Source organism: Pyrus communis, chromosome 11 (assembly GCF_041283825.1).
Source record: "Pyrus communis isolate YQ-2024b chromosome 11, ASM4128382v1, whole genome shotgun sequence".
In the NCBI taxonomy this organism is placed as follows: domain Eukaryota; kingdom Viridiplantae; phylum Streptophyta; class Magnoliopsida; order Rosales; family Rosaceae; genus Pyrus; species Pyrus communis.
The window spans coordinates 6,837,723-6,853,711 of NC_142575.1; the positions used below are offsets into that span (position 1 = coordinate 6,837,723).

The window sequence follows — 15,989 nt, forward strand, 5'->3', positions numbered from 1 at the left end:
TGAATAATGCAGACTCAACACTACTACAACAAATCACAACTAATTATAACAACTACAACTACCCTAAAACCTGTCTCTGGTGTGATTGATGTCCAAGAGCAATCAATAAGCATGCCTTACACCTTTCACCTCTCCCTAATATCGCTTCTTTAGGGAAAACCATCATTTTTTGCTTTAGCTAATATAAAGGACGGCTTCGTGGCTCCATTTTTTTTTACATTTAACACATATTTTTTATGAGGCCTACTTTGTATGTATTTTAATGATCTGACTTGTCTATTTTTTAGAACATCATTCATAAATCATCTTGCAAAAAATTAGACAAATTCAAAACTATTAAAACACTCATTTGTAGTGAACAAAACAGTTCTACAAAAAAAAACCCTTTATCCAACGATCATATGAATTTCAGATTTGGATGATTTTTTGGCAGACATAATCTTTGAAAGAAGATTTAAAATATAAACGGTTTAGATCATTAAAATGCACTATGAAATGGGTTCTACAAAAACAAGTGGCAAAAGTCATGTAAAAAAAGTAATGTCGCGTATCCTTCTATGTGTGTGTATATATGTGTATGTATGTATGTATATATATTTGTACTGTACTATATTTTAATTTGATAATCAGAGCTATGCCAATTGGTGAATTTCTAGGTGAGTTTCCTTTGTACCTTTCACTGATGGATTCTCCTTTTTCTTGGATGGCCATATTAAAAGCTAAAACGCACAGAAGCTGCATTGTTGGATCACTGTAAATGATCATCCCACCAAAATTTGGACCCCAATAGATTCGAATTTGTTGCGAAGTCCACCATAAAACCCACCCTTCCCCTTCTTTTGATGTCAATAGTTCGATGTGTTGACAAACACAGAAGGTTCCTATTGTTTTCATGATTTATAAAGCAAAGGAGGGGAAAATGATAAAGGGTAAGGTTAATCATAATCATTATCAACATTCACCGTCCTTGTTTCTAATATATATAGCATGGGTATCCAATGTAGTATTAATTTGCATAGTATGTATGTGACATCCCACATCGCCTAGAGGAGTGATCCTTAAATGTATATTCACATCCCTACCTAGCACGAGACATTTTGGGAGCTCACTGGCTTCGGGTTCCGTAAGAACTCCGAAGTTAAGCGAGAAGAGGGCTAGAGCAATCCCATGATGGATGACCCACTGGGAAGTTGCTCGTGAGTTCCCAAAAACAAAACCGTGAGGGAATGGTAAGCCCAAAGCGGACAATATCATGCTACAGTGGTGGAGCGCGCCCGGGAAGTGATCCTTCCCGGGCGGGGATGTGAAAATGTAGCACTATGAGAAAAAATGACACGTATTACAACAACACAAGAACTACTAATTCTTATTCTACTAAGTGGGGTTGGTTGTATAAATTCTAAAACATTATTAAGCCGGTTTTGTGACAAGTTTTGAACTGAGTCTCCGACACATAATCGCATCTTCTAATTGAAATATTTGTAGGTACAATCACCTGCAAACTACGTAATAAGTTAAAAGTATTCTCCATTTGTTAGGTTTCTTAACCTAAAGTGTTGATTATGGATTCATATAATTAATTACAAACCGTATACATCAAGTAAGTTGAGATGCTCGTAAGCATTATGTGTTTGTGATATTTCAAACCCTAAACATTGGATTATAGATACATATAACTATCACATGTAAATCACATACGTCAAAGTAATTTGAGATGCTCGTAAGTATTGGAACCTAAAATGTTTTAGTTTGTTTTAAATTAGGGAGTTTTAGAGAAAAATCATATTTTTACACTAAAAAATCAATTCTAGTACTATTCACTTTATTCTTTATTTTATCTTTATCATTAAAATTCAAAATTCACACAGTTTTCTTTCAAATAATCCAGCTGTTGGCCATAAGCGTAGCTAGGTTGCATGCAGCTAAAGAAACTTGGGGGCGTTTGTTGCGTCGGATTATCTCAGACTGGATTAGCTTCAAGGATTAAGCTGGACTGGCTTAGACTAGACTAAACTGGACTAACTTAGTGAAGCGTTTGGTGCAATATTGAACTAAGAAGCTGGATAATAACAAATTATAATATTATATTATTTAATATATAAATTATTAATATTTTATTATGATCTTATCTTTTTCTTCATTTTTTCCTACCATTTCCGTCCCACTCTTTTCCTCTTCTCTCATCGTCCCACCCTCTCCCTCTTTTTTTCCTCTTAGACCTCTCAATTCATGTCTCTTTCTCATTTCTGGTCAAACTCTTTATTGATTCCAGTCTCTATTTCTCTATCCTCCCTCCCTCTCTAGCTATGCGTTGTTCGAATGGGACCTCACAGCTCCAATTTTCCCGACGAGTTGCAGGTTTCCGATGTGTTTTCCGGCCAAACCTCGTTAAATTGGATGAAGTTAGCACCACCAAAAAATTCATCACCATCCCTGGACCGAGATCTTAGCTTTGAATGCTCGAATTTGTCATGGATTTGAAGAAGCCCAAACAGGCCGAGACTTCCAGGTCATTTTCCAGCCACATTCGACCACATTTTGGCCTCGATTCAGGTAAAATCGTAATCTTGTCACTCCCAGCTTCAATTTGGTATATTTTGTATGAAAGTTGGTTGTGAAATGGATCTGAAAGAGAGTCGGAAAGTTAATGATTGATCTAGGTGACTGGAGATGACAAGGAGTCTGTCGAGAGTGGTCGTTGAGCATGACTAGAACGAGAAAGAGAGGATAGTCTTAGCTAGTCCCATGGTTATTGGAGGGTCTCGCTAAGACCTCTTAGTGAAGGGTTTTGTCCATACTAGTCCCCTTTAGTCTCATTAATGTTAGTCCCAGCATGGAACAAACACAGTATTGGACTAATAGCTAGTCCAGTCCAATCCAGTCCAACTTAATGAGGGCAAACAAACGCCCCCTTATAAGCTAAAGTGGGACAAAAGGTGACCGGGAAAATACATGAATGCATGTAATTATGTAAAATAATAGGTTGGCCAAAGCAAGTAATGGAGTCTAGTCTACGACTCTACAAAAATGGGACCCCCCTGTCTGTTATACAACTGCTTGCTTGCTGGGGTTGCGGCTCGAGAATGAGACGCCTAATTATGTTATTTTATAGGAAGTTTTAATAAAAAATTTAGTTTATTTTAATAAAAAAATTATATTTTATATTAAAAAATTAAATCTGTTACAATTTATTTTAATTTTAATTTTATCTTTATTAAAACTTAAAATTTTCAAAACATTTTCATTAGTTTTTCTTATTTTATAATTACCTTGATGTGTGCTGCATGCCATTTTGTTTGTGATTGTGATTGTGCTTCTGCCCCCACTCACGGTGAAAGCCAGCCGGGCAATAAGGACCGATGATTACGGGATTAAGTGGGTCCTACAACCACGTCGGATGCCCTCTCAGTCTCATTCTCCAATTTAGGTAATTTTCTGTCATTCTTCAATCTAGTTTTCTGTGTATTTCAAATACGATCAATAACTTATATGAAACAAGTCATCGATATTTTTAAGGTTCTTCAATTTACAATATAATATTATATATGTAGTTATTTTGCAAATATTGGCGCTAAACAGGTTTTATGTAAGTTGGTTTTTTTCAAATATAATCGCGTAGTGTTTCTGTTCTAGCTTGTCACAATCTCCAATATAATATAATGGAAAATATATAGCCTAGGATTGAGATATATTAACTTTATAGTCTACACATATTATAATACATAAAATTATTAAGAATATGTAACATTATTCAGTAATACAGCTTTAAAGTGAGAATACAATCTTAAAGCCAACCACAACTTTATCATCTACTTATATTATAATATGTGAAATTGTTAACAGCATGTGACATTATCCAAGGTACATATATAATTTCTTTTAGTTGGCTTTGCCTCATTTTAGTTAAGGTAATTTTCATTTTACTATTCTTTAAAATTTTCAAATTTTGCACTTTATTTATATTTTTTGTTTCACTCTCATACCTAAAAGTTAATTTTTTTTTTCTCCCATTTTCATATTTTTATTAATTCTGTCAAATATTCCGTTAACTGATGTGGACTTACTATAACTCATTAAATTTGCCACATAGACTAGCAAATTAAATTATTGGGCAAAATATTGTTTACTATCCTCATGTTTCATGGTTTTCAATATTTAGTACATGAAATTTTTTTCGTCTCAGAATCATACCTAAACTGTAAATTTTGGGACAGTCTCATACATCATTTAGTCAAACTGTTAAATTTTCCGTTAACTAATGACATGGTCCCTACGTGAACAATGACTGGACGACATGTGTCAATAAGAGACCCACGTGGATATTAAAAATAATAAAAAATGATAATAATTCAAAAAAAAATTTAAATCAAAAGCTAAGACTAACTCACAGGAAGCTCTGTGAGTTAATTTTTGGGCAAAAAAGTTTCTATCAATGCATTCTCATACAAAAAATTTCTTTAAATGCTGATTTAATGCAATCCAGGAGCTAAATGCTTAAATCAGAAAAAAATTCTTTAACCCAGATACTCCTATAGTGCAGTGCAGCAAAGTTTTTCTTGAACCATGACGTATATCAATATAAAATTATCCCAAATATATCTCAGATATTGCAGAAATTCAGACTATGAATAATGAGACAGCCAGAATGTTTTACCCTAATCTTCTTAGGATTTTAACTAAACAACTTGCTCCTGTAACAGCTATATTAAAGCATAAATATTCATGAACACTCATCACCAATAGCAAAAAGGCACAAAGTACTTTCACAGAAATCTGAAGATCCCTTTTATGCCCCAAACCCAGGTTTGTCCTCTCTTTGCCTTCCTCCTTCAGGGCATAATTAAAGATACCCACCAACAATACAACAAAAAAAATATTGCAGTGAGATTTTAAAATACCAACTTTATTTGATATTCCAATGAAATATAACAAAAAGTAAAATAAAAACAAAATGTACAAAAATCATTATTTTCGTAAATAAATAGACAGTGGAATAATAGAAGAAGCCAAACCCAGAAAAATTAAAAACACAGAACCACAGTAGAAGAAGCACACCATTTCCGATCTTTTTATCCTCTTCGAAGATCGATCGATTCCAGACACAGAGAGAGAGAGGAGGAGGGAGACGACGATGGGGAGAGGAGGTAGACGGAGGCGAGAGGAGGAAAACGACGGAGGGGGTTTACCGGAAGCATGTCTTGTCTTGTGTTGCTAGTCAATAAGTCAGTGGAATCCTCACAAAATCCCTCACTCAATCGGGTTAGAGCATTCCCACCGTAGCAAATTGCTCGGGGGACAGTCTCCAGAACAAAGGCCCGAGGGCCGGTGGATGGCCTCCAGCGTGAGGCAGGCCGGGGGATGGGGGAGGCCCGAGGGCCAGGCCCGTGAGGGATTGCCAGGCCTTGAGCCCGAGCTGAGGATGACGCCATGCTGACGCCAGGGTGGCGTCAGCGTATTATTTAATTTTTTTTGTGTCAGGCGCGTGCACCCCACCCGCGCGTGGGGGCGCATCCCGACACAATAATCAGAAAAAAAAAGCTTTTGTCAGTTACCGTTGGGAAGCCACGTGGCTTCCCACGGTACGTTAGATCCTAACGGTCACTTAATGTGGACCGTTAGATCTCAACGGTAAAAAAAAAAAAATGTCAGATTTAATATCCACCGTTCGATCTGAGATCAACGGTGGATATTAAAATGCTTTATAAATTAAAAAATAAATGAAAAAATAGTTTAAAAAATCTGAAAAGTTACCGTTGTGACACGTGGCACAATCTGGAGCGTTGGAATTCAAATTTTTTTATATCCAACGGCAGAGATTAATTAATTGAATAAAAAATTTAAAAAAAATGTAAAAAATTCAAAAAAATTCAAAAAAATTCAAAAAAATATCTGAAAAATCTGAAAAAAATTGTAAAAAAAATTGTTTTTACTTTTCTATAAATACCTTCTCATTATCATCTACCTTACACAACAATTTCATATTTTCTCAACTACTTTCAATCACATTCCTTTCTTTGTCTCAAAGTTTGAATCCATTTTTTTTCAACAAAATGACCACTGGTGCAGGTACGAATTGGTCGCTTATTGAAGATGTTGCGTTGTGTACTAGCTGGGTTGAAGTTACTCATAGTTCGCTTACGGGTAATGAGATGCAGTTGCGAAAAATGTGGAGTCTTATTCATACCGGTTTTCTTGAGAAAATTGGTGGGAAAAGAACCAAAGAATCGATGTCCAGTCGTTGGAAATTACTTAGCCAATCGTTTAGTACGTGGAGAGACGCTTTGGCACAAGCTAGTAATAATATTCGAAGTGGGGAAAATTACTCGGATCAGGTAACAATTTATTATTTATTGTTACTTATTTGTTACATTATAATTATGTTGTTTGTATTATTTATTTATTTGTTTGTTTGTATTATTTATTTACTAAACTTGGAACTCTAGCCCCATGTTATGATTAAAATGACATATAAATATATATATATATATATATATATATATATATATTTGTTACTTATATATATATGTATATATTTGCTAGTTAGTTATTTTCATTATAATTATTTATTTGTTACTTATTTTCATTATTTACTAAACTTGAAGCCTTCTTAGTTATTTTCATTATATTTGTTACTTATATATATATGTATATATTTGCTAGTTAGTTATTTTCATTATAATTATTTATTTGTTACTTATTTTCATTATTTACTAAACTTGAAGCCTTCTTACTTATTTTCATTATATTTGTTACTTATATATATATATATATGTATGTATGTATATATTTGCTAGTTACTTATTTTCATTATAATTATTTATTTGTTACTTATATATATATGTATATATTTGCTAGTTACTTATTTTCATTAAAATTATTTATTTGTTACTTATATATATATATGTATGTATTTGCTAGTTACTTATTTATTTGTTACTTATTTTTATTGTGTAGGAACTTCAAGCACAAGCTTGGTACGCTGCCAAAACCAAAAGCAAAAATAAATCATTCAACCGGTGGGAATGTTGGAATATTGTCAAAGATTGTCCTAAATTTAGAGTTGTGCCAGTCGGTCCAGAAGTGCACATGAACAGCACCCCTCTACACTCTACACCCGATCATGTTCATGAAGATGATGCAGAAGAAGTGCCCGAAACGCCCCTCCCTGAACGCGCGTCGGGTTCGACCCGTTTTCCAATTAGGCCTCAAGGTAAGAAGGCTTCAAAGAGAAAAGGTAGTGCTTCCAAGAACGATTATGCAAAGTTCATGGAAGAACTTACTCGCCAAGGTGAATTGACTTTGGCAAGGGACCTGGCGAAAGATGAGGCTGAAAAGGCTAGAGAGGCATCAAAACAAGCAGCTGTTGAGAGAGAATTTTATGCTAATGAGAGAGAAAGAGAGCTACTTAGGCAAGAAAGGGAACATGTTAGAGAAGAAAGACGGGCTCAACAAGATCGTGAGATTATGAACATGTCTTTAGAAGGGAAGTCTCCAAATTCTAAATTTTTTTGGAAATCAGAGAAAGCGGACGTTGTGCGAAGGAGGCGTGCAAGAGAAGCAATAGCAAGCCAAGGTGGTTCTAGCACCGCAACAGAAGATCATCCTAGCACCACAAATTGGTTAAGTGATGATGAATAAAGTACTTTTTGTAATCGGAGCCCATAATTTTCCAATCACTTTGGGTTGTAATTTATTATTTATTGTTTGTATTATTTATGTTGTTTCCAATTTCTTGAATATTTATTCAAATTAATTTGGTAAGTTATTTATTAAAAGTCCATTGTTCAAATTAAAAGTCCTTGTATAAAATAATTAAAAGTCCATCGTTCTAATTAAAAGTCCTTTACATAAACATAAACATAAACATACTAAGAATTACATAAACATAAACATAACAAAATTACATAAACATAAACATAAACATAAAACATACTAAGAATTACATAAACATAAACATAACAAAATTACATAAACATAAACATAAACATAAACATACTAAGAATTACATATACTAAGAATTACATAAACATAAACATAAAAAAATTACTTAAACATACCAAATAATAAAACACACCAAATAAAATAACATAAACATACCAAATTAAAAAAAAACACACTAAATGAACTTAATTATCTTCAGCTTGTTTCAATGCCCACTGGTGCTCTATCAAGTCAATTTGTCGGGCATTGTGCATGTCTGGCATTTGAAATGCAGTATATCGTTGAATGAGCCTTTCATTGTAACGTCCATCCCTTTGTAATGGCTCATGTTGCACGGGCTCATCGGTGGCGTCATGAGCACAATATATACGTGTTCTTGAATTGTTCATCGGGTCTGGCTCATATTCATCAACGGCTTCATAATCGTACTCATCTTCCACAATCATGTTATGAAGAATGATGCACGTCATCATGATGGATCGAAGCGACTCTACATCAAACAATCTGGCAGCACCCCTGACGATCGCCCAGCGAGCTTGGAGGATACCGAAACAACGCTCTACATCCTTCCTGCACCCCTCTTGACAGCTTGCAAAGTGTTTTTCCTTTGCACTCCGTGGACGTGGCACTGTTTTGACAAAGGTTGACCAGCGCGGGTAGATGCCGTCAGCTAGGTAGTATGGCCCGTCGTACATACGTCCGTTGACCTCATACGTAACTTTTGGTGCATTTCCTTGCAAGACATCGTTGAACACTGGGGATTGGGCAAGGACGTTGATGTCATTTTGAGCTCCCGGGACCCCGAAAAAGGCGTGCCAAATCCATGTATCAAAAGATGCCACCGCCTCCAGAATGATACTTTTTGCTCCTTTTCTGTCCCCGTAAGCGCCTTGCCATGCACTTGGACAGTTTTTCCACGTCCAGTGCATACAATCAATGCTTCCAATCATCCCCGGAAAGCCACGCATCTCCGCCTTCTTCAACAACCGCTCCAAGTCCATGTGTGTAGGTTTGCGGAGGTACTCAGCGGTGTAGATAGATTCGATTGCTCCGCAAAACCTCATCAGGGACTCAAGAATGGTTGATTGCCCCATCCTCGTTATCTCATCCACTTGGTCTGTAGATGCTCCATATGCAAGCATCCGCAAGGCAGCAGTAATTTTTTGCTCAGGCAGTAGACCCATAGCACCAAAAGCATTTTTTTTTTGCACAAAATAAGAATCATGGTTGCAAACAGCAATCATGATTTTGTTGAACAAATGTCGTTCCATTCTAAAACGACGTCTAAAGTACGTATCAGGGAATGCACTATTAGGAACAAAATAATCATCCAAGAGTTCCATACCTCGTCGTTACCTGCTTCTATCAAGGTTTCCGGAACGGCTGGGCCTGCAGATCTGAGCCGCAGCTTGGATGACTCGACGGGAATGTGAGGCTCTGCCCCTTCTTACTTCGTCATTTCTCATTTGACGCTCCTCATCCTCTTCCCTCTCATTTCTTACCCTCTGGTGATTGAAGATTGCTTCAGATTCGTTAAACAATTCTTCCTCTTCCTGATTGTATTCCCACATCATCCTTGAGGAAGAAGAAGACGACATTGAAAGAAAGAAACATAAACTATGAATAATGATACAAATTTTTGTGAATAAGGAAGCAGAAACTATGAATAACGATAGAGATCTTGAGAATTTTGGTGTGAGATTTGTGAGGATGGATGGTGGATTATATAGAGGATTCAGAAATGATTAGGTTCTGCATAATGCCACGTGGCATGCCGTCATTCGTTACAAATCTGATGGAAATCTATCCTCAAAGATTGTGAACGGATTATGACACGTGGCATGTCGTCATTCGTTAAAAATCTGATGGAAATCTATCCTCAAAGATTGTGAACCGATTATGACACGTGGCGCGACGTGATTGGTTAATAATCTTATCAGAAATCCATCACCAATAATTGTATTATTTTGTATTATTTAATAATACTTCGGATAATGACACGTGGCGCACCGAGAACGATTAAAAATCTTATCCGATATTACAATTAAAATTATTTTGTATTATTTTATAATAAAAAAAAATACTAATATTTTATTGCCTATTGCCAGGGCTATTGAAGTGTAACGGTGGAGATGCAAATTCTATTGCCAGGGCTACTTACTGTTCATTAAGGGCAGTTACTGTTTATTAGGTGGATTGAATAGTGTATTGCCAGGGGGGAGGGCTCCAACGCTGGAGTTGCTCTTAGTGACAACCTCCGTCAATTTTCTCCCTCTCAATCTCTCAACCACCGACATCTACCCATTAATTTAGGCTTCTAGTGGCAATTTCGACCCATCCCTCAATCCCGACACCAACCCTTGATTTGAGGAGAAAAAAATCAACCCTAACCCCCTTTTATGGCAACCTCCCTCCTCCCTCTTCCTTCCCCTCCCTGCCGTCCCCCGCCTATCTCCCTCTCTTTTGTATCTGCAGCCCATGCTTTTTGTAAATAATACAAAATCTAGGGCCCATTTCAAAACAAACATGAATAGACTGGTAAAACCGTAAATCTGTTAAGAGACAAAATTACCCTCCAAACTTTTAACATTTACCCTCCAACCCAGTCTCAGATTTGATGGCAGTGGTGTAAATAAAGCAAATCGAGTGACAAAGATTCGACTGTAGCTAAGCTACAGTCCTCAACTTTGGAATAAATACTAGCAAAAATGTCCGCACTCTACTGCGGGTCTTGAAATCGTTGAAGATGATACTATTGTTTACAAGCTTTTTTCTCTTTGAAATTTGGACACTGGACACTTGAATTTCAAATGGGTTTTGTACTGTGTTTCTTGGTTTGATTATACTTTGGGTTATTGATTTTTCCAACCTCTAGAGTCTTGATGATATTGATGATTCGTTAGTTGGAAGCTCTCATTCCACATATCTCCGTTATATTTATAATAAAATCAATAACAACAAAAACAGAAAATAAAACACTCCACCAAACAAAAAATGAAAGACTTCTACGACCTAAAAGGACGGATTTCTAAGTGAAATGGTGGAAAGCAAACACTAATTTTCAAAGCTTCAACTAATACAAATTAGAAACACTTAAATTCATTTGTTTTCATTATTCAAGTTATGTCCTAAGAATAATTACTAATAGTAAACGTTGCGCAGCCAAAAGCTTTAAACACTTCAAAAGTTATGGAAACTCTGATTTCACTAACAAACACAACAAACCCAGAACACTAAATTCAGTATACCTACTGCTCACATACTGTATGAACATCCAAACAGAACCCATAATACCAAATTTAAAACCCTAAGGGGGCGTTTGTTGCGCCGGACTATCTCGGACTGGATTAGCTTCAAGGACTAAGCTGGACTGGCTTAGACTAGACTAAACTGGACTAACTTAGTGAAGCGTTTGGTGTAGTATTGGACTAAGAAGCTGGATAATAACAAATTCTAATATTATATTATTTAATATATAAATTATTAATATTTTATTATGATCTTATCTTTTTCTCTATCTTTTCCTACCATTTCCGTCCCACTCTTTTCCTCTTCTCTCATCGTCCCACCCTCTCCCTCTTTTTTTCCTCTTAGACCTCTCAATTTATGTCTCTTTCTCATTCCTAGTCAAACTCCTTATTGATTCTAGTCTCTATTTCTCTGTCCTCCCTCCCTCTCTAGCTATACGTTGTTCGAACGGAACCTCACGGCTCCAATTTTCCCGACGAGTTGCAGGTTTCTTGATGTGTTTTCCGGCCAACCCTCGTTAAATTGGATGAAGTTAGCACCACCAAAAAATTCATCACCATCCCTAGACCGAGATCTTAGCTTTGAATGCTCGAATCCGTCATGGATTTGAAGAAGCCCAAACAGGCCGAGACTTCCATGCCATTTTCCGGCCACTTTCCGGCCACATTTGACCACATTTTGGCATCGATTCAGGTAAAATTGTAATCTTGTCACTCCCAGCTTCAATTTGGTATATTTTATATGAAAATTGGTTGTGAAATGGATCTGAAAGAGAGTCGGAAAGTTAATGATTGATCTAGGTGACCGGAGATGACGAGGAGTCTGTCGGGAGTGGTCGTTGAACATGACGAGGACGAGAAAGAGAGGATAGTCTTAACTAGTCCCATGGTTATTGGGGGGTCTCGCTAAGACCTCTTAGTGAAGGGTTTTGTCCATGCTAGTCCCCTTTAATCTCATTAATGTTAGTCCCAGTATGGAACAAACACAGTATTGGACTAATAGCTAGTCCAGTCCAGTCCAGTCCAACTTAGTGAGGGCAAACAAACGCCCCCTAAAATCATAAATACGGCCCCAACAAGGCCCTTAATACACAGACCCTTTTCTTTTTTAAATCTAGAGTAAGATAAAGTGCTTAGTTACTGGTGGTGCGGCACGATTAAGGCCTGGTTTGGTACTGAGGTTATTCTGAAAAAAGTTGGTATAAAAAAAAGTTGGGGGCTGTTTTTGTGTTTGGTAAACATTCAGTTTTGGCTTTTTTTTCACAGTTTTGGGTGAAAAAAACCAAAAACAAGAAGCTGCAAAACCCAGCATTAAAAAAATCGACATTTTTTCACATCTGTTTTATATAAAAGTTTACCAAACACTATGCTGCTTTATTTCACAGCTGCTTATTCTCACAGCACAGCAGAAACAGTTTTTTTTTAAAGCACAACAATACCAAATCAGCCATAACGCATGCCAGCATTGCAATATATCCTCCACCACAAAATCTCAAAAGGGCTTTTCAACGTTTGAAGCATCCGAAGAAGATGAAGAAGCCTCGTTGCTTTTCTTTTGTTTATTTTTCTTTGATTTTTGATTGTTAGTTGAAGCTACACCGGCTTTCGTTTTCAGCTCAGGTCCTCCACGGGTTCATCAACATTTTCTAATTCATCATACTGCAACCACCCAAGAACCCACAAAAAATGGAAAATTAGAAAACACATCCTCACAACTAAACTTCTATACAAAAACTCTTCAAGAGCTCAATCGAAAAAAATAAATAAATAAATATAGCCTCATATCTTTCTACTTGTCATGCTCTAATTAATTCATACTCTCCCATTTCCAATTAAATTGGGTTTTATCTAATAAGGTTTCGAGTTGAAGTATTTGCTCTAAAGTGTAAAGGCTTACGCTACAAAAAAATAAAAATAAAATAATAATAATAATAATAATAATCAAAGTAAAACCCTTTTACAGAATCCAATCAACAAATGTTCACCTTTTTAAAATGAGAATTTGTTTCATTTTCTTAAATCCAAAGAAAGCAAAAATTAAAATTAAATTTAAAAAGTGAATCTGGTGGTCATCGTTGTTTTCGTTGCCATTGTTGAGGAGGGATTGATTTTAGCTTTTACGTTGAGCTACTAGCTTTCTTCCTCCTCCTGATTCAGATTATATCACGTGTCAGTCTTCTTCTTCTTGTTCCTTCAAAACTTTCTTAATTCTCAAATTTTTCTAGTAAAATCAGCTTCACCCTTCAGTGATTCACCTTCCAACAAATAAAACCCAAATTATTGCAAACCTTGCATACCCAAAAGAATATCCCCAGAAGATAAGTTTCTTTTTCCACATAAATGTTTGAAATCTAATGTTGGAACAATACGAATCCAATTAGACAGTGTTAATCGGAACAATTAACTTTTCTCAAGAAGTATTGAAATCAAGTGCTTTCTAGAAAAAGGTACCTTCTCGAAAATGAGTGGTCGGCAATCGAATCGTTCGAGAAGAAAGTAATGAACTTGTGCGAAATGTGATTAAGATTTTGAAAGGAGTTGGAGTCAGAATGGATTTCCCCTGTTCCAACTTAAGATGTATACTTCAATGAAAAAATAAGAGGCATTTGCAATGCATTTGAACTGAAGTTAAAAATTAGGATTTAGAGAAGGAAAGGGACCCATTACTCTAAAGCAGAAAAAGTAAGTTAAAAGATTGTGGTTCTTTGCTTTACTATATTCTTGCAATGGATTTTTATTTTTATTTTTCAAATTAAAGCCAGTTTAATATTCATTTATTTGGACAGTGAACTGAAAATTCTTAAGCAAAATAGTTGAATAATCCTTTGCTTAGACTTTTGATTATGGTGGATTCGTTAATTATAATTATGTTGCAGCTGCAGTTAGTTTAGTTAGTTTTTATGAACATGTGACAAACCGAAACTGAAAAAGAGATGAGTATAATCTGTCCTTACCACAATTGGAATGATTGCAATCCAGAAATAAAGATTAGATCCTGTCATAGTTCACAGAAAACAGTCACATAGAAGAGTATCCGAGTAATGAAATACGCAAGCTACTAATATTACTGAAGGTGACTACAGATAAATCCTCTCGAGTTCAATGCATACGTTTCACATTGAAAAGCATGAAAACAACAAATCCCCAGAGTGTGCCACTGCAAGATAGTTAAGAAAATGCATTTAGTTATTCATTTTCTGTGGAATTCAACTAATTTACCATTCGATCATAATAGGGGAAAACAATTCAACCGTAAAATTAAAAAAAATTAAACCTAGCAAATTTTCTGTAATTCAAAAAACACATAAAACAGGTGGCAACAAAGATTTAGAGTTAATTTATACCATGGAGTGCCAACTGATGGACATTAACAAGATGCAAAGCGAAATTAGAAGACAACAAAATATTCAAAAAAAAAAAAAAAAAAAAAAAGGAGCAAAGGTGGATCATATAAGAATCTTCTTTCTTCAATCATATTATATTGCATTATTTCAAAAACTAAGTATCTAATATTTCACAAAAATTAACGACTCCAGAAGTTACCTTCCAAGAGATGAGTTGGTAGTTTCCATCTATTGGATTCGAAGTGGGTCTGCACAAAAAAAAGTACTTTGATGACATGACCCAAGAGGAAGATGGAGAAAACCTCATCTCTCGAATGCCCTTTTGGCTAAATGGTTTCGCTGCAAAAATCACACACAATTTCAACATAAACTTGAAATTAAGGAAATGACTTAACACTATAACGATTTGAAAGCTTTGGAATTTAAATCACAACTCTTACAAATTCAGCTAGATTATGACTATAATTCGTCAGTAACCCCCCTCTTGCTCATACATGAATGTCATTTTTCGGAGGCCATAGCTACAACAAAATAACAGTACAATTTTCATTTCCCACTACCAACTGTGCGGCAGATCGACTTCTGTGTAGATGCAAGCTCGTGATCTGGGAATGATTCCTCCAGTCAGAAACTCAACCAAACATAGAGATCCACAACCTTTAATTTTGACACAACCAAAGAATTTTCAGAAGCTCACCTCATATAAAACTTATTTCTTTCGGTTTTGAGTCTTACTAACGAACAAATAGTACAGACCATGATATTTTCAAGTAAGGTGAGAACTAAAATGATCACTACAACTAAATCTTACGGGCTATAAATTAGTATTTCCATCGATTTGAGAGTGAATATTCCACTAGTGAAATTTTGAAATTAAACTCCCATATTCCCTCACAAAACAGGCAATCTAAACAAACTATGTTACCTCGTGAAGGGATTCAAGCTCATCGAGTGTGGCTTCCGATTTTGGTACCTTAAGGTATCGTTTGGTATGCAGACGGGACGGGACGGAACGGGATAGGAAGGGACGGGATGGGACAGGACGGAACGGAATGGAGCGGGAACAAAGATGCCCTCGGATGGAAACAAGAAGGAAGAAGAAGGAGACGGAGAGGTTATAATTTTGTGTTCCACGGATGTGGAACGAGTCGTTCCAGGGGGTGAGATGGAACGAAAATTCACCCAAAACTCGTCCCGTGGAACAGCTCGTTCCACCCGTTTTAGGCGCACCAAACGTGGAACGGAACGTCTTGTCCTACTCTGTTCCGTCTCGTCCCACGTACCAAACGGTACCTGATCCTGGCGTGAATCTTTCCCAGAGCCTAACAATGCCCTTTTTGTGCAAACTATGAAAGGATAGAATAGTTAAAATGGTTACCTGTAAAGAATAAACAACATGTGACAATCGAGAATAGTATTTTAATGTCACATGCTTAAAGTTCTAAGCTGAAATTTC

The 15,989-nt window shown here is 36.1% G+C and overlaps 1 protein-coding gene across 1 annotated transcript; it reads left to right on the top strand.

Moving 5' to 3' along the window:
- Positions 1 to 5,635: 5,635 nt before the first annotated feature.
- Positions 5,636 to 7,772, top strand: LOC148692809 (uncharacterized). Its single transcript, XM_088680594.1, has 2 exons — positions 5,636 to 6,332; positions 6,955 to 7,772. Exons 1-2 carry the CDS (start codon positions 6,051 to 6,053, stop codon positions 7,636 to 7,638), a joined length of 966 nt encoding a protein of 321 aa, XP_088536720.1. The 5' UTR covers positions 5,636 to 6,050; the 3' UTR covers positions 7,639 to 7,772.
- The last annotated feature ends 8,217 nt before the right edge of the window (positions 7,773 to 15,989 follow it).

What these genes read in the sequence shown, in the direction of transcription:
- LOC148692809 (XM_088680594.1), top strand. Translation starts at nt 6,051, where the DNA reads ATGACCACTGGTGCAGGTACGAATTGGTCGCTTATTGAAGATGTTGCG. An exon ending in GGGAAAATTACTCGGATCAG is followed by an intron (nt 6,333 to 6,954) that starts GTAACAATTTAT and finishes TTTATTGTGTAG; the next exon opens with GAACTTCAAGCACAAGCTTG.